The 25,003-nt window shown below is 42.0% G+C and overlaps 1 protein-coding gene and 1 long non-coding RNA gene across 3 annotated transcripts; both read right to left on the reverse strand.

Moving 5' to 3' along the window:
* Positions 1–5,617: 5,617 nt before the first annotated feature.
* On the reverse strand, positions 5,618–8,565 carry GPR39 (G protein-coupled receptor 39). Its single transcript, XM_068196788.1, has 4 exons — positions 7,396–8,565; positions 6,307–7,321; positions 6,106–6,110; positions 5,618–5,683 (listed from the first exon to the last, which is right to left on the reverse strand). Exons 2-4 carry the CDS (start codon positions 7,172–7,174, stop codon positions 5,618–5,620), a joined length of 939 nt encoding a protein of 312 aa, XP_068052889.1. The 5' UTR covers positions 7,175–7,321; positions 7,396–8,565.
* Positions 8,566–12,853: 4,288 nt separating this feature from the next.
* Positions 12,854–24,346, reverse strand: LOC137476854 (uncharacterized). Of its 2 annotated transcripts, none has more exons than XR_011000663.1 (3): positions 22,930–24,346; positions 20,126–20,418; positions 12,854–13,495 (listed from the first exon to the last, which is right to left on the reverse strand). It is a non-coding gene; the product is annotated as an uncharacterized lncRNA (long non-coding RNA). The 2 variants fall into 2 exon arrangements; XR_011000664.1 differs by lacking the exon at positions 22,930–24,346 and adding an exon at positions 20,734–21,247.
* Between the last annotated feature and the right edge of the window lie 657 nt (positions 24,347–25,003).

Raw genomic sequence — 25,003 nt, forward strand, 5'->3', positions numbered from 1 at the left:
ACAAATGCACAGATATTAAAGTTCTTCCCCATTAAAATTCACAGGCTTGCAATCATTGTTAAAAGATAATGGCCCCAACATCAGATAGGAAAACAAAAGATTTAATTACAGGAGCTGTGGTATAATTTGAATATGAAACAACAGAGGATTAGATAATGCATTTAGTTTTCACAGGTGAAGATTCCAATAAATTATCTGTAAACTTCCCACAAATGACTCCTACCTACTGAAACTGGGGAGTTGCAAGAGCAATCTACATTTGAGATGACATCTTGCTCAGAAGAGAGAGCAAGAAAATAGAGAAACTGGGAAATTAATGCTTAAGACATTAATCTCTTGACCAAAAAATAAGGGCAGTAGAAGTTAATCCACTTCATACCTGTAGCAACATCTGTATTTCTTCACTTCGAGAGAAATAAATCTTCCTGCTTTCTTATCCACTCAGAAGAAAAAGACATTTTCCAAGGTTTCTACTTGTAAGAAAACATGTCTTGGGGAGGGTTTGCCATGATACAGAGTGTATTTTTCAGAAGCTGAGGTGACATAGCCTGTCCTCAACTCCAAAGGCAGCAGTCCCCGGCCTGTTTCTTGGCTTAGGTTGCCACAGTGAGGGATATTGCCTGAACTTCCCTAATTCCTTCTCTTAGCATTTACCTAGGAGTGCCAGAAGAACCGAGGGCCACTAGGTTTATTAACTACAGCTTGTAAGAGAGAAAGAGAGAGATTAATAATATTAAATTTAGGGCCAACATGGGTAATGGTCCTTAATGAGGCTTAAAGACTTTGGGCAGCTGTAAGTATAGGGCAGAAGTACTTCAGGAATCTTAGCTGGGCACTTATTCTCTGGGCAGCACAGATGCTGAAGCACAAAGAATCAAAGCTGTAAGTCCCTACAGAGCAGGGGAAATCCCAGCTTCCTTGTGGGCATAGGGTGAAAGACAGAAGCATGGCCACAACTCTAACAAAGCACCAGTTAAGCACTCATTGTCCTCATGGGTTTCCCATGCAAAACAAGAACTCAGGTGTCCCCAGACACCCTATCTGCCAAGGTATCATATATGGGGAATTATGTGAATTACATTAGTGGTGAATCTGCTCCTCTGACTACAGTATTTGCAGGGTGAGGTTGTTTTCAAAGCTGCAGACTTTTCATGATGAAGCAATTTTTAAGTACTCTAATGCAAAGTGTAATCACACATTGATTTTTCCATTAAAACTACAAAAATCTTAAATACCTTGGGGGTGCTGGCCTCAATTAGTCCCTATTCTTCGATTCTATTTCTCTTGGTGTTGTTTTGCCATCCCTCAGTGTAGGAGGAAAGGAAGAGTGTCCACTTATGCCAAAAGCACAATCTTCTATTACATGAGTCCAGTTAAAAGCAGGAGTAGATAAATTGCTTTCTGTACAATAGGGAGGGAAATTATGCTGGGCTCTCCATATGTTCCTTTTTAAATTGCTGTGTGGGAAACCTGAACATACAGATGTCAGATGTCTGGATTTTGGAAGTTTGCCTTGAGTCTATTTTACTGTGGTTTTTTTTTTTTTTAACTGACAGAAGTTCCCCCGCTCTTCAGAGGAGATTATTTGTACACAATTGGCCTGAGAAGCCAACATCCCTCAATGCAGCTTTTCCATTGTCACCTGTTGAATAGCTGAGCTTCAGTTTTGTGCTACCAGCATTCAACAGCACTGATTGGTTTTGCCACTGACACCAGGTTAATGCTTTTGCAGAGAAGAGGAAGACAAATTTTACTGAACACCAGCAGGAAAATAATTTGCTTTTATCACTTTTCCAAGAAGCAGGACCTAAAAGAAAAAACTTACTAGTTACAGAGGGTGGATGCCCCAGACCCTGGTCTGTTGGTCTAAGTGTCCACCCATGTCAGTGCACTGAGCCTTCTACTTGTCTTGTGGAATTCAAAGGCCTGCTCAGGAAAACATATGGATGGAACCACCATAGAAAACACAGAGAGATTAAAATCATATCCAGCTTACTTATCTTCAGACACATCTGCAGCAAGGTGCCTGAAGAAAGGCAGCTTGATGGAATGATTAAAGAAATGAACCAAGAGGAGTCAATGAAGCTGAGTTTAAAGAACGTGGGCTGGAGCTGTGTTCTGGAACCTCATAAATTAGGTTATTCTTTTCATTGTTGTTCTATCCCTAACCTTTAGCTTTTTCAGTAGGGAAAAACCCAAACAAATTCCAGCCTATGAAGAAGCATCTAATTTTCTTGTAACAGAAGTCTATTGTCGAATTACAGCGGGCCTGAGTCATATCTAGATGACAACCATGCGTTTTTCACAACTACTTGAAGTACTCTGAAGTAATTTGCCAAGTGCCTTACAAAATACACTTCTTCAGTGATCTTTGGAGAGGCTATTTCTATACAAAATACCTTTATTCTGAGCAGAGCATTGAACTGCCAGCAGCAGTATATGGGAAGAAAATGGTGCTCTATCTGAAGTTCTAAGAGATCCTTTGAAGTTCTGAGTCAAGGTTTTATCTAGATTTTTTTTAATCTATGTAGATTTTTTTTTTCTTTTTACTTAGAGACAGGGACTCTCTCTCATTCCATGGCACTCACCAGTGTCAGGAAACCTCTGGCTGCTCTTGCCCTGTAAAGCAGACCTGCCCTGAAGCTGGCTGTACCATACCACATCACAGGAAACCACCACTGCCACTGCCTTCAGGTTGACACTCAGTGTATTTGACACACTTAAGTGTTACACCACATTATAAAAATTAAAAACCTCCACAACACTGCCTTTCTCAAATGAAGGCACTGCTGTAGGTTATAACAAATTCCCTGGCCTTCTTATTAAAAGAGCTGTAGGATATCTGGTGTCCAAGCAAAATTCGTCCTTCATCAGATGGTCCCAAGGCAGAAAAGTTGCAGTTCTGTATAGGTGGGAAAGAGGGAACAGTGGGAATTTCCTGCCTCACATGTCCCAGAGGAGCTGATGGTGCTGGATGGTACCAACAGGGCCTGCAGCTAGGCAGGTCCAGCATCAGCTCTGGCTCCTGCAGACTGCTGCAGCTACAGCAGTGCTTTAATTCACCTCCACCAACACTTCCATAGCAGCCAGATCACTTTGATATTTCTTTCTTCTGGATGGAACATCTCAGGAAGGACAGATGTTGCATCATGGGCAGGAGATAGAAAAATGCTGCCTGGATGTCAACTGGCAAAGCACCCACCACGCCCAGCAGCCCCACTCAGCAGATCTGTGGAAACAGAGGAGTGCTGCTCCAAAGGGCCAGATGGAAGTGTATAATACAGAGAAAAAGGATGTGGCAGCACTAATGGACTCTTATTTCAATGTCTGTGCTGTGGTAGGCTTGAGGCTGCTTTATGCAAAATGGTCAAGGCTTTTAGCAGAAGCTCAAACTGAAGCTGCCAAGGGAAACATCTCTGAAGCTTTAGAACCGAAACCTTTTTCAGCTGAGATCATCAGAGCTCACTTTGTTGTAGAGTCAGGCCCAGTGTGATGACAAACCACACAGCTGGTTTTGTACAAACGTGCCTCTGGACAATGACCAGATTGGTGTAGCCATGGCCAGTGAGCAGGCACTGCTGGTGGTGCCTTCCCTCAGCAGCTTGTGTAGCTCCAGCAGCTCATCCCATACTGCTCCCCTCTCCCAGTGTTAACACTTCCTAAAGATTCTTAACTTTCAGCTATGGAAGCATTCTTTTTGTAATATTTATAATTATTGCATTAGTTGGTGCTCTTTTTTATGGAATCTTTCCTTTACATTCCCTTTCTGTATTTGCTACAATCCACTTACAACATTTATAATTATAAGATATATGCTCTCCAAGCCCACTTTTTCTTGAGAGCTCTCTGCTACAGTGCAGGGGCCTCAGTTCAGGTGTTGGGGCAGCAAGAGGTCCCCAGTGTCACCTTGTGACCATTTAGGCGGTCACTGCCTTCATGGCCATAAGAGAAAGACAAGATCAAGTAGCCACAAAGACTAAATTGATCCCTGTCAGGGTGGGTCAAGCATATTAAGAGGTTTTAAATACTGTTAAAACTTGCATTTCATGAAAGAGCCAAGTGTTTTCAGACTTATTTCAGCTACCCAGTTTCTGCAGTGTTGTCACCCCATCCAGAGCCCCTCCTGCAAGCATCAATACCATCTGTGGCAAGTAATCTTTCACTTTCAACATTTACAATTGATTTCCATGAATGTTCTCGAGTGCCACACAATAACACGACACTAAAAAAGCATTAGTTCCTCCCGGTGTCATCCTCTACTTAGCTTTTTCTCATAGTCAGATTTATGATTTTAATCTCTGTTTTATAGAACTTATCACTTCTAACAACCAGAAGAAAATGCTAAATTGTTTTTATTGCTGTTAGATGTACAAAGACACGATGCTATATACTGTCATTTACATTTCACATTAAAAGTGAAATATGCTGTGAATGTGCAAGTATTGGTTTTAATTTGACCCATCTGTTAAATGAAAAACAAAGAGGACTTCTAAATCACAATATTTAAATTTAGCAATTTGTAAACAATTTATATGTTCATTTCTTCTGGGTTAAAACTGCCCTAAAGCATCACTATTATGAAATCTCCAAATTAAATTGCTTTGCATTGTTCTTAGAAATGCAAGGCAGGGTTTCTTCCTCCTCAGTTTACGAATTTATTCCCCAAGCCAAGTAAATTAGCAAGACTTGTATTAAGAGTCTTGCCACTAAAATAATTTTGGGGAATTCACACAAGTATCTCCTGCCTCCAGAAAGCTGAGAGTACAGTGGAAGTGTCAGATACACTGGGTGGCAAATTCCCTTATCATAAAGGGCAAACCAGTTGCTTTCATTTATTCAGCACTTTTCCAAGTAACACTGCATCTCATATTCCATGCTAGAGTACTAGGAAGAATAATCAAGAAGGGGAGGAAAAGTCATGGCAATTTACCTTCCCCTCTCAACCTAGCCAGGACTTGGAACTTAGGTTTGGCTTTAATGTAGCTGTGGTAATGTACGAGGGGAGGGAGATCCACACATATCTAAGGATCCCCCAGGCAGCACTTCAAGAGCAGATCTCTTCTTCTGCTTTGTGCCACAGGTGTTTAGCTCCACTGCTGAGCCTGAACCCTAGAAATCCATACTGTCACTGGAGTGAGGGACACAGAGCTCTTTTAACAAACCACAGATGGGGCCTCTGCACACCTTGTGAGAGGAGATGATTTCTTCATTTTCATGCCAGCTTCATGGCCTGACACAGACCATGGCAAAAGCAGGACTAGATGAGGAAGCAGAGAATCCTCAGGAGAAAAAAATATTGAAAAGGAAGAAAAATATAATACAAAATCGAATCTACTTAAAGTTGTAGAAGAGGACAGATGCACAAATTTCAAGTCCTTCTCTGCCATATCAGTCAGAGCACCAAAAAGCAGCACAGAAATACTGGGTCTACTGTGCATTCCTACCCTAGATGGTTCATTTATTAAATCCAGCATCACAATAAGCAACCCAACAAAACAGGGACTAACAGTAATGCAGGCAGGACATGATTAAGGGTGCCTATAAGACTATCAACAAACGTGGAGACTGCATGGATCACTGCCCAGAAAGATTCCAAACTGGTGGAATGACAGCTCGATTAGGTTTTTGTCTGATGAATGTGGTGAGACAGATCAGAATCAAACATAATTTCAGGGTTACAGGCCTTCAAATAAAACCAGAGGAAAAAAATTCAAAGAGGGCAACCACAATTTGTGAGACCACCAAATCAACTCTCCAGTCCAGCTTCCTTAATGCTCAAATGCAACACAGCCACAAGTGCTGAGGCTGAGAACTCTCCAAGGAGCATCCTGAATTAACAGGGAAATGCCTTCAGAGAGACGAGCTTGAGATCTTGCAAGACAGTCTTCCCTCCCATCAGCAGCCTTACTAAATACACTCATATTTGTAATTTAGTGGGAAAACATCCAAGTAGAGCTACTTTCTATCCAGGCAACTGTTGCTTATTCTTACCCCAAAGGTCAAGCTGCAACAGCCTGTCACCCATATTGCTGCATGTAGGCATGTAATAAAATCTATCAAAAATAGCAGACAGTAAGTAGATTTTTCTTCCTATTTCCCTCCCACCTGTTCTAATGACAAAAAGAACCAAAAACATACAGAAACATCAGGCTTCTTGAAATGCATCATCGCAACCAAAAGTATTACCCCTCATTTTGTACCACTTTCAAACCCTTTGGGAGAGCTTGGTGAGATAAAAACGGAGGTTTCTGGAAAAGTGGAAAGGGGGTAGGGCGGGAGGGGAGGAGAGTAGGACATGGCTCTTACCCAGGAATAAAGTGATCTGTTTCCTGGAGCTCTTGCCCTCTGTACTTTCATTTTTCCTTAGGTACTGCTCCTGGTGCTTTAGTCCACCCTTCACTGCCACTGTCCCTTTCTTGTGGGTCATCAGGGCTTGCATCATGCTGTGGCACATGAAGGTGACAGATCCCAGCACGACAATGTACACAGCAAAGGCGCTGAAGATGCTGGCTTGAAACAGAGACCACTTGGAGGAGAGGCAGGTGCAGATTGTCATGTTGTGCTTCAGCTCAGGAATGTAGTGCCTGGGAGTAGGTTTGACACAGGAACTCGTTCTCTCGTAGCCCTCGATGATCTCCAGGGGATATTCTGTGCCCATGGCAAAGAGCAGGGGCAGAGCCACAATGACAGATGTGCCCCAGACAAAGGCAATGAGCAGCTTCACCGTGCGGGGTCCGGACACAGCCTTGAACCTGAAGGGGTGGCAGATGGCCACGTACCTCTCAAAGCTGAGCGTGGCCACGTGCAGCACGGTGGCATAGCTGCAGGCTTCGAAGAGGAAGTAGTAGAGCTTGCAGGCAATGTTGCCATTGGGGGTAGAAAAGGGGCTCCAGATGGCACTGAAGAATTCCACGGGCATGCCCAGGAGGATGACCAGCAGGTCAGAGCAAGCCAGGCTCACCATGTGGTCAGTGACCTCCTTCTGCAGGTAGCCTTTCCTCTGCAGGGTCCTGGTGACTTTGATGGTGATGCTGTTGCCCAAAAGACCCGCGACAAAGATGCAGATATAGATTAAGGCCAAGGTGATCTTGACCCACAGGGCCACCTCAAACTCTGGGACATGGCTGTGGTCAATGAGAGGAGAACAGTCTGAGGTGGGTGTCTCTCCTGCCATGAGCAGTCCCAGGGTAGAGGAGGTGCTCTCCTGCCCTCTCCAACTTCCAAGTTCTCAGCAAACAGATCCTTCCTCACTTTGCCGCTCTCCCTGAGCCACACATGTCCGAGCAGTCAGGTATAAGGAGTGTGTCTCAACCAGCCACACCTGTGGGGGTTGTTGGTTTGTGAGCAACAGCCTCTGAGTCAGTAAGTTAAACAGGAAAATGTTTCAGCTCTTACCTTTCTTTATAGCAAACACCTCTTGTGCTTTTTGGATTTTCCTCCTCCTTTCTCCATAGGGTGAAGCCTCTGTTCTCTAGCCCTACGTGGTGTGAACTGCTCTGCTTTCCACGCTTGCCTGTTCCCCAGCAAGCAAAGCAGCTTTTGGTCCTGGCCCCAGCAGAAGGAAGTCAGAGTCTGTGTGGTTAACTGTTAACCATTAACCAAAATCTTGGCTATCCTTAGTCAATGGCAGCACAGCAGGTTTCGAGAGAGGGAAAAAATAAAAAAAGCAAGCCCCTCATATCTGAAAGTCACTTCCTGTTAGAGGAAAAGGTGTTTGTCCTAAAACTGTGGTTTGGTTGTCAGGCTGAGTGTGTGAATGGCACTGAAGAGAACGTATCTCCTCATGAGTTTAACATTCCCTGGGCTTCAGACTTCACTGCTGCATGTGTTACTGCCCACATGCTTCACTACTTCACATTTCCTTTAATGAAGACCTCAGCATCTGCAGCACTGGTTATGGAGCCTGTGCAGCCACTGACTGATTTACATCAACAGGAGGTTCTGGTTTTCAGCTGCTGCTAATGAACTGGTAGCTTCTTAAAATAACTGCTTAGACAGATTCTAAAGAGGCTTCTTGGAAGTTATAAAATAAGATGAGCTCTAGATTTAGACATGTGGATTGTTTCCCTTCAAGTTTCCATCGTCTCTGTTAGATAACAGAAATAACCAAGTCAGTAATCCCAGTCATGCCAATGCTTTCAAATAATCTGGAGTAGCAGGGATGCAAATGTTCTTCCCCCTCCTGTGTCTCACCCAGGGAGATAGAATTGAATGCAGTCTTTAGTTTTAGTTTCAAACCATAGCACTGAAGGCTCCCAAGGTAACCCCTGGAAACATTTAATTAGAGGGTGTGTATATAGATTAGGAAACCTTTAAATTACAATGCAAAACGACAGTACAGCTTTTGCAGCTGTAATAGAGAGAGGCCCAGAAAAGTGATCTGCTCCAGTGCCAAATCTAAGAACAGTGGGCTCACAAAGTGATTTTTATTAACTAGACAAGCTCATGTGACACTTGCAGTTCATGATAAAAGAGAAACATTAGGAAGTTGTTATTAAACAGTCTCCTCACATTCAGTGGTTATCACTGTACCTCAGCAGCCCAAGTACGCAATGAACAAAAAGATGCCCCAAACAGGATAATCAGCACCTGTTTCTGTGCATTATTTATGCACTTCTGTTTCCAAAAAAATCACCTCAAACCTGGCAGAACTTCAAGCTGTGTAGTCCCAGTCATCTTTCCTTACCTTGGATAATTCACATTTGTTCTGCTCAGACAAGCTTTCTATTATTACCCCATTTCTTTCACTTAATTTTACTTTATAAAAGTGTGAACAAAGATTACATATGCATGACTGAATTGTGGAAATGAAGCTAATTAAAATTTGCTGCTTACCATCAAAAGGGAAAAGGGAGAGAGAGAGAGCAAAAGAGAAGGCCCAATAGGATTAGATCTCCCCCTTTTTTTTTCCCACACCAATTATAAAATGCAGAACACAATTTTACGTTTTCAATATTATCTTTAGAACATACACAAAGTTTATTAAGTTTCTAATAAAGAGCTGGTGCCACAAAGGGGATAGGAAGGAAAGTGACAATTGTGGATAATCATAGATGGAGACCATTAAAAATAAAAAAAATCCTCCATGGGTTACTGGACTAGATAAACCAGGAGTGAGTATTCCAGAGTAAAATGACTACTGTGGGTGATTACAGAAAGATATATCTTCCTGGAGAGAGACATTTCTCCACAGTTAAATATGCTTAATGCCTCTTTGTGGCCTGGAGGTTGAGAGCTCAGTCTTTACCCCGGTGGATGTGATACCAGTTTATAAACTTAGGATTTTTGTAATGGTCCCACCTTAGGCATTTCATTAAGTTTTCCTTGATATTTTGTAGCAGTGAATACCATGAGTTAATTTCTGTGTTGTTGCCTTTCCCACAGCAGTTCTGAAGGTGAATGTGGTCTGTGCAGTTGTACCTGGGAGAACATTCCAGGGAGTCCCTCCTGACCCCATTTGTTGCAATTGCACACCATGACTTCAGCTGCTGAGGAGGAGGCAGGATCATTAAGGACAGAACCCACTGTATTTCCCTCTCAAATCAGCAGCCATGGATGCTGCACACTGCCAATCACCTGTCAGCCCCTTGGTGAGAGAGCTGAGCCTCCTGGGGATGCAGATCCCACGGGCTTGGGGTGCAGCTGGCTCTGTGTGCCACGCACTCAGCCACTCCATGCTCACACAAATGTTTGTAGTGATGCAGTTGTTGGTAAGAGATGACTGGGAATGGAGCACAGAGCATTACTGAGATGGAGCACAGATTGCTGTTGCTGTAGTGCAAAAGCTGATTTTTCACCTTCAAAGATAACAAAGCTGCTGTTTTATCCAACACAGTGTACAAGGTTTCCCAGAGGGCTGTTTTGCTTTCTTGCTTGGTCCTTGGATACCACCATGGTGAAAAGCCTTTGGGGCAGAAGAAAGCAGAGCTTTACCATCCACACCCTGTGTGATCCATCCATCCAAGCTGCCCTCGTGCACCTTGCAAAGCTCACCCACCGCCTTGCCCCTCACCGTGCCCGTGGACCAAACTTCCCAAGAGGAAAAACTGTCAGGTAGCAAAAAACCGTAGCTGGAATGAATGTTGGAAAAACAAACCCATTGGACAGGTGCTGTTGCATTTGGGTAAGCAGGTTGCAGATTAACCCTTTCCAGCGTGCAGGGCCAGGCTGCTCCTGCCTGCCCAGTCTTCCCCTGCCCGGCTGCGCCAGGCTGGTGCAGCATCACCCCGGGGTCACTGCCCAAGCGCCGCACAGCACAGTGCCAGGCTGCTCTGACTGGCACTCAGGCACTGCCACACTCCGTTATCTCTGCAGAATTATTTCTCGATAGCTGCGTTGTGAATATGCAAATCCACCTTAATTGGCTACGCTAATCACACTGCTCCGACTGGTTTCTGTTCTCGAACTGTTCAAGCTACTTGACGGGAACAAAGGAAATATCTCAGTTTCTTGCTTCCCTTAGCTTAAAACTCTAAAACCTAAATGAAAAAGGAGAGCTATCTCAAAAGCAAAGAAAATGAGGCTGTGAAAAGGATTAACTTTTTTTCAGATAAAAACACATTGACTGTTTTTTTCTTGCCAGTCTTTACCATTTCCCATCTCAGCGAACCTCTTGTCCCCAGAATAGCTGTGATACCTTTGTCTTGCCAGTATTTGTTTAGAGAAAGTGAATCCTGGGCTTGTTCGATTCCCTTTGAAACACAAAGTAAACAAAATGAGATTGCTGTTCTGCAGTGACAGCTACTCTGATCTGCACAAGCAGAGGGGAAAGTGCTGCAGGAATGAAAGGAAGAAGCAACACAGACAGAAGTGAAATGTCTGAGTGATTTTAAATGTTTTAAGAAATCAATTTGCTTAAGACAGCCCATGTTGGCTTTGTAAATTATTTTTCATTAGAAATTTAAATAATTAAAGACAGCTCTCAGATAAGTTGTGGCTTCTTTCTATTTTCTGGAATCTAAGAAGCCTCTTTACCCTTAAGACCCCTTTCTATTCTTCTGGTGAATTATTCTTGAATCATATTTTTCTCCTTTGGAAGATTATTGTGATAGTTCATAGTATAAATAAATACAAGCCTTTTGTGAAATTTATTTCTTATTAATTTCCCTGGGAGTTTGGGTTTGCGTGAAACAGTTTAGCAATTGTTCTGTTAAGAGCTTGGCTCCTTCTCTTCTGGCAGCATGAGAGACTGGTTTATGTGAGCTGGGCAGTGGATCTTCCATGTAATCTGAATATCAATAATGAATTCTAATGGAATTAGATTACCTCCACAAAGGTGGCATGTGGAAAGCTGGCATCTTTTATTCAGCTATGTGCAGTGCTACCTGCTGTAATGCCATCCTCTTGGAGCAGTGCATTGTGAGTGTTTGCTTATTTGGAGGAAAGAGACAGAATTTCAAGAGTGCTTCCAGGATACACAGTGAAAAAGGTCTCTGCTCCAAATCATTCCATCTAAATAAATAGATGAAAGCACTTCTCTGCTTGCAGTGTATTTTATAAATTGACAAGCAACATGAGAAGAAACTGGGGACAGTGAGAATAAATGGTTTATCCAAGATACAGAAAATCTGTGCAACACCTGAGACTCCTCACCAATACACTGGATTCCTGCTAACTTCCTCACATGACCTACAGCACCCAGACTGCTGAGCAAGAAATGCACTTCCACATGCCTTCACTGGCTGCTGTGGTGCTTTTAACTGATGTTAATTCATGGTAATTAAAGCACGAGTACAGCACCAAAACACATAACACAGTCATATCTGGAACTGTTGAACAATGCACCACCTGCTGTCTGATCTCCCTGGTAAATCAAAGACATTAAAGCTGTTCAAAGCCTTCACTCAATTGCAATGCTGTCTGAAGTAAACCAAATGCACCAGGAGGTCTGTACTTTGCTGTGATTAGGTGGAAGAGCACTTTGCCTGGCAGGGAAGTGAAAGGGTTAGTGCTCCACTCTTGGAGTAAGGAAAGAGATGCCCTTCTCTGTCCCTTAACACAGCAGGAAGTGTTAGCAGGCTGAGAAGAGGCCACGAGTCCTGGCCCTAAATGGAGAGCAGCTGATTAAACAGGCTGGAAAGGGCAGGTAAATCTGGAATGAGATGGTCCTTTTTGCATCCTTTGGGCATGAGGCACCAAAGGAAATGAGTTTATTTATATCCCAGGCCTGACAATGGAGCTGTAACTTACAACCAAACCGAACACATACACTAAGCCCAGATCTCAATAATCACTAATCAACTGTATTGAACTCATATCCTGAAATATCTGTCAGACTTCCCTCTCTCTGAAGCACAGTGGCACCAAAGCACAACATTTGTTTTAACAAATCTCTGTCTTGGGGAACAATCCCCAGCACACGGAATCAAATCCCATTTTTCTCTGTGTAGCTTCTAAAGTGCCACCTCGTCCAAATAGATGTTAGTGGCTGCAAAATACAATTCAAAGCTTCTATTTGAGAGCATACTCAGTTCCTTGTGCCATATTTTAATTGAAACTCTTCTGTGCAGTGTACTTTTCCAGCTCAGCTTTTAACAGAGGTTCATGCTTTTGGGTGATGCTATACTACTCCCCTAGAAAAAAAACCTTAAGATTTCTTTCTCTGAATGTAGCTCACTGCTGAAAGTGACAAGACAGAGAGAACTTCTGGAAAAATGCATCTCACATCCTGAATTGTCCATATATTTTTTTTTTAATATCTGCAAGGTCTATAATCTGTGAAAATGGTTGTCACATGCAGGTACCAAAACATTGCAGATCAGAGCTTAAAAAATGTTGATGGTTTAATCCCATGCTCCTGAAAAAAATCTTTATAGAAATACTAAACCTTATCATTGGAAAAAAGGGCAAAAATGATCTCCTTTCTTGCTTCCTGTGCTTGCCATTTTGTCACTGTCAGGACTTGCACTCACGTGCCCAGCTGAGCTATGACAGAATAATTTTGCCTCTTTTCAGAACTCAGTTGATGAGGGTTAGCCTGAAGTAAACCAATGAGAGCTTTTTGACCCGATTCTAAGGAGTCCTAGCAGCACATCACCACAGCAAGGACACTCCTGTCACCCTGCTCCTTCTCATTCACAATACACATGATGCCAATATCCAAAATATCTAACTTCTCCCTTTAAGAATCTTGTGTTTTACCATTATATAGTTCATTCCCTTGCAGAAACATCAAGAAATTAAATTTTAAATAGCTTTTAAGAAAAAAGGCAGAGTGTTTCACCTGTTGCTGTGATCTGGGCTACAACAGGTAGCAACAGTCACCTCTGGATACAGCAGGAAAATTAATATTATACAGTAATTTATGCATCTAGGAGATGCCACATCTAGTTTCTAAGTAAAATGTGTAAATTCTGACAGAGATGAAATCTGGCCAGAATGCAGGACTTCCGTTCTTGTTCTCAGCAAAAACATTAGGTGAATTTGGCTCCAGGATATGCTATCACCACCAGTGTTGACTCATGGAGGATTGCATTTTTTCTTCAGTGCATTTTAGCTGTCATTGAAAAGCAGAGGCAAATATTAACAGTGTAATGGGATTGTTTGGCAATTTAGTCCTTTATTGATAAATGCAAGTCAAGCAAGGAAAATATAAAACAAACAAACATGCAAGTGAGTTGATCTAAATTAAGAGCACACACTCTACCTCAGAGTTAAGGTTTGTATTGCTTGCAGTGCTTATTTCTGATGGCCTTGCACAGTGTGTGTGTGGTTCATCATTTGCTTTGGGCATGCACTTTATCTGTGTAACTTCCTTTATTCCAGAAATTCTATTAAACAATGACATGGGAAGTGGCTGCTCACTGTCCTACAGATCTAAATCCCAAAACTGAACAGGGAAAATAGGAAATGGGATCCCAAACTGTTTATTTCATCTGTGTTTATGTGGTCCTGCATTCTCTGCAAGTGATTGTTTAAGCACAACAGGACCACCTATCAGTACATACCTATGATCAATAAATTGTTATGACTTCACACACCAGGCAAGCAGAGCTCTTCTGTTGGGGAAAAATACAGAAACACCTTTGTCTGTAGTGACCTGAGTGCTTTTATGTAAATTTTGAAGCATGAATTATATAAAGTTAACATGAAAGTATTTTAGTTAAGCCTTTTTTCCTCTTTGATCTCTGAATCTCTAATTCTCTCCCCCTCATCCCCAGCCCTGTTGACAATAGTTTCTATCTTTGTTCCGTGCCATGCTATTCCTACTAAGAAAACATATGCTTTGAACAGCTGGAAATGCCAACCTGCTGCCACAAGGCCTGTTGTGACACCTGACACTGTCACCCCAGGAGTGCCTGCTGGCAGTGAAGATCTTCCTCACTGGAACCAAGACCTGATTGATGCCCTCCTAAAGCAAATGTGCAAAATATTCCTGTTGCCCTGGGAGTCTCTCTCATCTCTGTTGACGAAAAGGGCTCCCAGCACAAACACAGCGTGGAGACAGCATGTAAAAATCTCTGTGAGTGCATCAGCTGGCATATCCCACACATTTTGTGAATGTTGCTTTGATTGCCCAACTGTTGGGCAACTTCTCTTTGTTATTGTAGCTCCCAGTCTTAACTTCTCCTTGATTTAAGAGCCATCAGGAAGAATCACTGCATGCAGAAACCAGCTAGCAATACGGACTGCTCAAGAGTCATCAGTGTTACAGGAGATCCATTCAGATGAATAAAGGACTCAGGTCTAGGTCAAAGGAAATAACTCTTCCAGAATGGATTTGCCTGGTTTCCTCCTATTGGTAAGGGATAGAAATTATGTGGAGACACTGTCCACAGTCCACAGATAGTTTCTCCAGATGCTACCCAGAAAGAAGAAACTGGAATTTGTAAAAATATAAAGTTTTAATTCAGACTTGTATATTATCTACAGGAAGGAAAGGCTTTCTAGGGCAAAAAAGAAGAAACCTGCAACTGTCAAATATCAACCAAAATCCTAAAGGCATGATAAGTCAGGAAGGTCTTCTAGAAAATGTTTTGTGTGTATTGGCAAGATTAGAGTTGGTCTTGGGTTTTGTCTGCATGTCTACATAAGCAAAGTTTAAAAATGCATTTGTAAACTGCATTTGCAAGTGCAAAACATGCATTTGTGTGAGACTTGCATGGAGCTCTGCAGGTGGATGACTAGCTCAGGGCCTCTGCAGCTCCACTGCAGCTCTGGAGGCTGCACAGGACTTACAACAGACCCCACTCCAATTTTCAGCACTCATCTCCAAAACAAATTCTCAGTAGAGGACCTGCACCCGAGGATACACTTAGAGAGACAGAGCTGAAGGGCACCTTCCACATAGGAAACCTGCAGAGTGCAGGTTCATGAACATCCTACTCTCCTCCTAGGGTGTATGTACACAGCTTGGCAAAGGAAAGGAAATAAGGGAGCAAACCAAGAGACAGGTCTGAGGATTGGTGAGTGCCAGAGGATAATTGTTCTCTTGCTTGGATCAGGCTCCACAGCCTTGCAGTGAGAAACTCCTTTCTGCTGAGGGTTCTCTCTCCTCTTTTGGCCCTGAATTGACAAAGTCTCCTACTACCAACACGGAGGTCTAGCTTGACTACAGGGGTTGTAGGAAGCCCAAGACAGGGGACTGCTGCTCTGGAAGTTATGTAGTGCTACCATAAAAATAAATGTCAGTCTGAAATCTAAGATTTCACTGTGTGGTGAATTCAGTGAGAAGGAGCTGAGGAGCCACTAAATGTGATCAAAACAGCCATTCTGCTTTGTTAAGTGAAAATACAAGCTCTTTTATTTGCTTCCTTTGCTACTGGCAGAGATAATTTGCCTCCCACTCTGAAACAGTTTGGAATAGAGTATCACACCCATTGTCTGTGCTGTGTAAAGCACCATTGTTTCATTCCCTCTGATTGCAGCATCACCTGTGAAAAATGCTGTTTCCAAGGCATTGCACCTCTTACCTGGAAGCTGTGAGAAATGACAGACCCAGCTTCTCAAACTGAGGGGTGTCACATCCTTCCCAGGGAACTTGGGATGTGTCCCTGAGAACTGCTTCTCTTTGCTCTGTGTGAAACAGAAGGAAGCACCTCCCATGAGCAGGGAGAGTTCCCTCTCCCTGAGCAGGTGGCTGTAAAGCCCTTCCCCCTTTTATCCAGACTGATAATTCCTGACTATTCTAGCCTTCCAAAATATTTTCAAGTAGTGTAACCCTTGGGAAACAAGTTATTACAGATTTCTACAGTATGCAAGCTCCAGCAAGTCATTGCTCTTTTTTTCATTCATATGCTTTTTGAGACCATTTACATCACTACTATGTTACAAATTGCTTAATAATTGTTTTTGACAGGTTAAACTGGTAGTGAGTATAAAAGAAAATAATCCCAAGATAGTAAACTGAACAGTTCAGTTCTCTAACACATTACACTACTGGAAAGCCTTAAGGAGCAAACAGGATGGGAATCCCACAGACCAGGGTTAGATATAACACAGGTTAAAAATGAACATTATTCCCTAACCTTATAGCATCCATAGGAACCCAAAACTCTTGTGCAGAATTTTAGATTTACAACATAAATAGAATGACTGCATTAGAAGGCCATGATTTGTGTTACCATTCCATAGAAACACTTTAATTCCTTTTTATCTCCTATGAGATCCTTCCCAAAAGGATTTCTCTAAATTATACCTTCTGTCCTTCAGTGTTGTGGATTAATAATGCTTCGCTAATGAGGATTAAATAGCTCAAGAACTCTGTGATGTGTGCAAACAGCCTTAGCAAGATTTGTATTCAGAATCAAGAACTTTGTTCAATTTTCAAAAACCTGGAATTATGCTGCAGAACTTCTTTAGGCAAAATTCAACTGCCTTCAATAAAAGCTGTGCTTTTTCACTCTTAGGCTCATTACATTGAAGACCAGAAGGGAACAGGCTGGTTGGATTCCATGACAATCCCCCAGTCCCCCCACAGTGAGCACATTAGCTTCTGTTTGGCTGAGATATCTGTACCCTTCTTCACCCAGAGATCTCAAGAGATGGAGGCATCATCATTTCTTGTTGTAGTTCCTTAAAATGTGAGTACAGTTTCTTATTTGCACTTGTTTGATTTCTGCCTTCAGACTCTACATCTTGTTGTGACTCTAATTTAAGTCAAACAGCCCTGAAGAAGGGACTTACACTCTTTTCCAGTCACCCATTTACTGTCACCTGTGTGTGGTCTTCCTGATTATTTCTTCCTCATACCAAGATATCTGGCCCTGGTCATGGTTGTTTGTTTCCTACCTGGAATCCAACTTTTTTCACCTGTCAGGTTTCCCGTGAAAGGCTTTACTGCCTTTAGCCCCACCAGGGTGGTTCACCTGGGAGATACCTTCCCAGTCCTAGCAGATATTTCTCAGCTAACACTTCATTCTTCCTCCTCCTCCTCCTTTCTGCTACAGAATCACCTTGGCAAATGGCACTGAGTTTCAATTCATCTTCTAGAACATCTTCCAAGCTGCTGTTTTCCAGGGAATTCTCCCTTCTGCAGAAGCATCTCTTACAGGTTGTCTTTTGGTTGCATTTTGTGCACAGGCTCAGATTTATCGACTAAACTGTAGAGCAAAATGGGATACCCTGCCCTCATGCTGACCACTGCCCCAGGCTTTAATCCATGTACTTGCAGCTGGATCATTGATGAAAATGTTCAGTAGTTTCAGATGCTGTTTGAAGTGTGAAATATATCCAGGTTTTTCTGTTTCCCAGAGGGGATGCCCAGTTCCAGCCCATGATTAGCCCGAGCTCATCAGTGGATCTGCTGCATTTTGTTTAATGTTCTCCCAGCCAACCTCCCTGGAGCAATTTAAGAGTTCTGGAATAATTACCAATGATATCTCATTTTTGAGATCTGCTAGCTCATTTTCAATGCATGGTTCACTGAGGCTGCAGAATGCAAAATTTTTCATCAGAGTATAAGAAAAATATTATCAATATGTATATGACAGCCATTATCAACACATTTATAATCTCATTCAAAACCTGTATTCCTGCACAAGCTATATTTTTCAGAAAAACTCTGCTGATTAATATTTATTATATTTCTGTCCTTTGAATCTCTATCATTTAAATCCCTTATTAACTTTTCCATTATTTTGCCAACATAAGGATGAGAGTATAGATTCTTACCCATGTCAAAATTTTTAAATCTTTGGAAAATGCTATTACATTAGCTATTTTACCCCACATTTCATGATTTTAAAAGAGTATCACAAGGCCAGAGATACCATCTAAAAATCCTCTTTTCAGTTTTGTAGAGTGCAAGACAAACAGGTCTGATGCTTTGTTTAAGTCTTCCTGCTGTGATATCAACCAAGAAACTTCATTGAACATTTCTGAATCACTACAGACAATTTTACTGGAAACAGCCTAACACTTGAGTTGGGTCTGGAGGATTAGGCTGTGATTTGACTGGAATATCCCATTGCATCACATGGCTGTATTTAATTTCTAAGCTCTGCTGAAAATTAAATTTACTCTGCTCTGCCTGCATAGCAAATGGGTGGATACCACAATCCTACTGCAATCAACTGCAATAGTTCTTCAACAGGTTTGGGTCCAACCCCAACTGAATTATGAATGAAAAAAGCTGCTGAGGTGAGCTTTCCAGCTCCCCCACATCTCCTTACTATTCCTGACCTAAGAGCAGGGAGCCAGTGTGTGGAAAAGATGAATCACTTCCATCTGCAATTTGAGCAAACTGGTGTATTAGCTGTCCTGAAGGCTTTTGGTACTTGGGCAGGTGTGGATCTGTTTTACAGGGTTTTGGGAGGAATGCAAAGAGGTAAAAGCAGGCTGCAGATACTAGATTTCTACTTTGTGTTACTAAAGTCCTCCTAGTTTAGCAACATCTGTATAAATAAACACTGAGGCACAAGTGGGTAACCTGCTACCCAAGCACTGCAGAGACTCTGTGTGGAAGGATTCTTCTTGGAGCTCTGTTGTTCTGGCTTAGGCTGCTCATAAGGACAGTTGTTTGCTTTTACAGCAATAAAGGATTAAGCTTTCATGTTCTGCTGAAATAAGCCTGCAGTCTTTATGCTGCAATGCCAGAGCTCTTCATCAGAAGCACAGACTTAGCAAATCACACAATAATTATCAGTTTTACCTTATCAGAAAAGTTAACATGAGCACACTGCTAGGAAAAGTCTGGCTGGTTTTAGTGGTACATGGGCTGTGTTTTCCACACCAATTCTGATCCTGAAGTATTCTGTAATGCCCAAAAGGATGTCATGTAAGTATCTCATTTATGATAGTGTCAGTATAAATTCTGAAGCAAAAATTGCAAAGCTGGATTTCTTGTTTGACAGTAGATTTCCAAACAGTCTTTGTACTGTGGTCATGTTTCAGTGCTGAGCTGTACAATTTATCCTAGGGATGTTATTGCACACTCTCAGATTACTGTGAACTTCAGACATTGGTATAAACATTTTATTAAGTTGTTCTAACACATTGCTGCTGTGACGAAGGTCTGGAAATAGAACTGATTTGGCTTGAATGTTTGAGTCAGATATTCCTCGATGGCCTCAGAGAAAACTTTCAAAAGCCAGCCTTTAAGGGGAAATGAAAGTTGTGTGGAGATTTTAGACTCAAAGCTAGGCACATAAGAACTGAAATTCCTTGCCACACTGGGACAAACAGCAAACTGTGTGACACAAGCTCCTGGCCCCAGGCAGCTCCCTGCCAACAGAGCTGGGCTGGAACTCTTGCCCTGCCTGTCACTAACATTAGAGAGGCAAAAACCAGAGGCAATCCCCTGAGGCAATCTCCTGCCCCTTGGACTCACTGCACAACACAGACTAAAGCTGCTCTTGAGCAAGATTCACCACGAAGCCAACTGGGGCAGAAGGAGTGTTGGAGCAATGACCTTCTTGCTTTTAAGGCCACGTTGTCACATCTTCCTTTAACTGCTGTGAAAGTCGATTCCACCTTTGGCAGCACCAACAACTTCTGAGATCCACCCTGTTCCCCAGGCTCCAGTCCCAGCCTGGGCTTTCCTGCCCCACAGGCAGGACTGGGGTGTCTTGGTATCAAGGGGTTAAACCAAAATCAGTGCATCTGGTGCTGGTTAGCACGGGGCAGTAATAGGCATAGGTTTAGCTCTGGCTTATGTGGGTTACATTCTTAGAATAAGGTACCTTACCTGAGTGGTGACTGAGCCACAGCCTTGTAGAGGGCTGAAAAAGTGGCACACCCATCACTAAGCTCTTTCTTCCAGCTCCATGAGTGATCCTGAGTATTCCACAGCACTCAGATTAAAGCAGAAGGAGAAAGGAAGAGCTGGCACTGTCCTCTAGGGACATTTGGCTTCGTATGTTAATGCTGACAATTTTAATTACACTTATCTTTTTTATTCCTCTCTCCCACATTGCAGAAACCCTAGCCAACTCGGTGGAGAAGCAGAAGCAGACTGGGAGCAGCAGACTCCTGCTTTTCCTGGAGGTAATGAAGAATATTATTTACCTATTGAACACTAATATGATCTTAAGTAAGAATGTGCAGATTCAATTTCATAACCAGCTAGGAAAATACACACTGTCTGTGCTTGGGATTGGATCCACAGGGCCACTGAAGAGTTTGGCAAATGGCTTTTTCCACATTTTCATGTGTATATATCAGTGGTCAGCTCCATACGCATTTTCAAAGGCTACTGTTCATTTCAGATAGCTCTTACCATTTCAGCTCTGGGAAAGAATCTTGCTTTTTGTACCTCTATGAAGTATTATTTAAAAGTCAAAGACTTATGGTTACCTGGCAACCTATAAATGACGCCTTTGGAAAAGAAACCTGGAAGAAGGGACCTATTGAATATCAGTCATCTTTCCACATTGGAAATGAAGCTCTCTCACAAAAGATGTCAAGTGTAAATGGGTCTTTCCACTCTGGGACTAGTTTAAAGTTAGAATTATTAGCAAAATACAAAAATATAAATATGTTTATATGAATAAACAAGGATGGTAAAAACCTCTTCCTTATCCTGACCTTTTCACGCTCCTAGCCTGGCCTGTAACTTCACCTGAGCTGAAAAAAGGTTCAGCTCTTTTTGCAGGTGCAAGTGTTTAATTAATTAGTTAATTTAACCATAAGAACAGTGAGAGGAGTATGCCTGAGTAGCTGGTGCAGCCAGGGCATTGCAGTTTTCTCCGTTTCACCTTCAAGCCTGCACAGAAAGGCTGCCCTTACCCATCCCGTTCGGACCTCAGTGCTGGTGTCTGTCCAGTTAACAACACATTGAAAAAACCTTTTCTCTTCCATTGCCACTGTAATTCCACAGCATAACCTAGCTCTAGATATGAGCTAGAGTTCATTACAAGAGTTAGAGGAAGCAGGATGGACACTGAAGGGTGAAATGCCAATTTCAGAGCTTTCTGAACCCCAGGGAGAGCTGGGCCACCAGGGCTGCTCTTCCCTCGTGCCACTCCTTGCTGAGCACAGGAGGAGCTCAGGCTGTTCTCTGCAGATGCAGCAGCAGCAGCAGCACCCTCCCAAGCAGCTGAACACATCCAGCACACAGATGTCTGGTTTGGTATTAATAGCATTTCAGATGTACATTAGCGGGGCAGATGTACAATCTGGGACTACATGCAAATTGTCATTTAAGGCAGTAAGATAATCAGTAATAATTTCTTGCCTTTTATTGTTGCTCATCCTTCCTCCTGCAAGGAGGAAGCAAGGAAAACAAAGAAAATTTAAAGTAGCAACCTTTAAAAAAATACAAAACAACAAAACAGAAAAAATCTAAAAAAAAAAAAAAAACTGACTGAAGCATCACAGTGGATACAGTTCTATGGCACATTATCAGAGACTTGGTTATCTCTGGAAGTGCACTGCCCTTTGAAGTAAACAAACATTTAAACCTGCCATGTTGTAAAATGACTTTATTTAACTGAGGTTCAGACCCCACTTAACAGTTAGCGCCTATGAAGAAGACAAAGATCTTAAAATGTGTTTAAATGTTTCTTTTCACAGTTCCTATCAACAGTTACCCCTCAGCTCCCACAGAGGAGTCTGTTCTCTGCCCTCTGGGCTGACAGCACTGTAGGAAGGCAGATGTCAGACAGGACATGGTGTTTGTACAGTTATTTCCCACTCATGCAAGTAGTGAAGCAGAAATGATAAAAGCTCACCTCCCTGGTAAAATTCAGACTAGGTGGGATGCCAATGATCCCGCATTGTTCCCGAATGCACACTCTTATGAAAAGAGCTGTAAGACTGTTAGAGAATTTTTCACATATTCTTTGTGAATTGTATAGATCACCAGGAAAAACTGTAGGAAATAGTCTGGAAGAGGGGAAAAATCCCTGCCTGGCTTAACCCGACACGAAACAATATTCTTCAGACTGTCTTGGATACAGAATAGTTATTTTTAAAAAATGGAGTTTCTTCCTGCTATTTCACTTCTACTGTACAAACAAGAACAATAAAAGGCTTTGCAGTGGTGCAATCAACATTCATTCTTCCTGGCCCTTGTTCTTTGAGGCCAGAAGCTGCTGTGCTGGAAGATGCTAACAAGAAGAGGTTTGTTATCCACATTATAGCAATGACAAGTTCATCAGCACAGACAGGAAAAAGATCTGCCAGAGCTACTGTTACACAGTACTTTCATCCCTGGGGGGCGGGAGAACTACAGAATCCTGTGGTGGAATAATGACAATAATATCAGACTCAATTTTTTCATCCCCCAAAAACCCAAGCTCCAAACCTAAAGCTGTTTTTTCCATAGAAATGTCACATCCTAGAAACATCATAAAGCCCTTTTGATGGCTGAGAGCTGTGATACTGAATTCATGAGAGCAATAGAGTGCTGGCCTGGGCTCCATTGTTGGTGAAATGGTGGGAAACAATCAGATCACTGCTGACAACTTGAAAGCTCAGCAGGAGAAATAAGAAAGTACAACAGGATTTCACAAATCACTAGGTCCATAGTGATAAAAATGTTTTACTTACTTGTAGAGGAGGAAATAAAATTTTCCTAATCCTGAGGCACAGGCTGTGTTGTAGGTGGGTGCATTTGTCAGATCCAGCAGACATAAAACATTCAAGGAAGAAAAATAATCAAATTGGAAACACCTGCAGATTACAGAAGTATCAAGATGAAAGTCTACCAAGTATCATTCAGCCTTTAGAATGTGCAGATGGGTGTAAAAACCCCAAACCCTGTCCTAGTGTGTATTATTTAAAGTTACACTCCTAAATCCAAAGACCTTTTGTAAGATTCTTGCAGCTGAAATCAGAAATAAGGCTCCAGTTAACTTTAGCAGATGCCCACATGTATCCCATACAGTATAATTACTCATCTAGGAAATGAGGGGGAGGGAGGAAATATTTTCTATTATGATTATTTTCATTTTCCTAAGACAAAAACGAGCACAAGCACATTAAACAAACATATATCAAATAACATCAGGTACACTTCTTCAGAGATTTCAATAAAAACATTTAACAGAATGCAGCTGAATGCCTACAGTATAGTATCTGCACCATGCAGTGCAATAATTATGCACAATTAAAGCCTACTGTGCAATTTTGTTGCCATAAAAGCTCTCTGACTCACACCAATTGAAAGATCTAAAACGACCTACTACAGAATCACTTCCCACAATTAAATGCCAATTCACAATTTCCTGTTTATGGCCAAAATACATTTCCCACTTCGGTCTGATCTTTTCGCAGTTGTGGTGTTTAAAGTTCAGGCTCTGAAAAAGTGAACAAGAATTAGCATTAAAATAGCTTGGAGAACACTTCCATGTTTCATTTCTAGGAAACACAGCTCTCATTCCCATCTTGGAGGCTCATAATAGGTACTGAATAATCAGGACCAACATGAAATTTTGCAAAAATTCTTAGAAATATAGGAAAGCTGTGCTCCCACTCCTTGAGAATGAATAGTGCATGCTCATTTACTTGTATGAAATCCACAGTAAGTACAGGTTTATGTTTATTATTGTGTCTGACAATTCTTATGGTTTCTCTACAGAATACATTACAAAGTGTAAGAAATTTAAGACTTCAAAGTCTTAAATTAAAAGTAGAAGCACTTCCAAGAGTCAGAAATTTCCACAGATCCCAAAACTAACTAAAAGGCCCTATGATGGGAGCTGGAAAGGGAGAAATCCCAGGAGAACATAACAGGTATTTTAGCCTCTTTCAGTGGAGTGCATCTTAGATCTAAAAGTGATGCATAAAAAGAGACAAAATATATGCACTTATATTTGTGGATGTCCAGCATTTCCCCCAAAAGTGTTTTTTTATCCCCATCACCAAAAAAGGTGTTTTCCTGCTGGCTTCAGTGAGGTCATAATTTCATTCTTTGGAAAGTTTCACAACCAGGCCCCAAGGGATCCTGACATAGCTCTTGCACAGAAAAAAAAAAACTCACAAAGAGTCAGCTACCAGTGATGATAAAAATGTCAAATTTTTACCACAAAAATATTATTTGGTCTAAATTTATGCAAATACATAGATATTACTAAGGAGGGTGTTCTGATCATGAATAAAAAACAAAAGGAGAATCAACTAGAAAATCAGTGAAACAAAGAAGATATGCCAAGGTTAAAAACAGTTCCTTAAAAACTATTTAGATGTGGTGGTTGGTTATTTACCGATCCCTTTGGGGTAAATATGTTCAGTTTTTGTTAGGCACCCGTATCAAGAAGAACTCTAAACAATTTGCTGCTTCTCCTGACTTGCCTTCCTCATGGGCTCCCAAGATAGTGGGACACCACCCAGATCTCCTCAAGCTCACATGTGAAGAAATCCTGACCAGACAGGGAAGCAAAGATAAAGTAATCTGAAATACTATGTCCATCAGCTTGACACACCTACACACCACCAGGCAAGATCTGTGACTCCTGAGAACATCCTGTCCCTGGTAAGTATCCTTTTCCTTCTCTAAACTGCTCTCCTTACTGTTACCCTTTTTCTCCCAAGAGAACCTGGCTTAGGCAGCTAAGCCGGTGGCTTTGGGAGCTCAGAGCAGCAGAGAAGCTCCAAAAGCAGCAGTTTAAAGCAGCCTGGCTCT

Source organism: Anomalospiza imberbis, chromosome 7, assembly GCF_031753505.1.
Source record: "Anomalospiza imberbis isolate Cuckoo-Finch-1a 21T00152 chromosome 7, ASM3175350v1, whole genome shotgun sequence".
In the NCBI taxonomy this organism is placed as follows: domain Eukaryota; kingdom Metazoa; phylum Chordata; class Aves; order Passeriformes; family Viduidae; genus Anomalospiza; species Anomalospiza imberbis.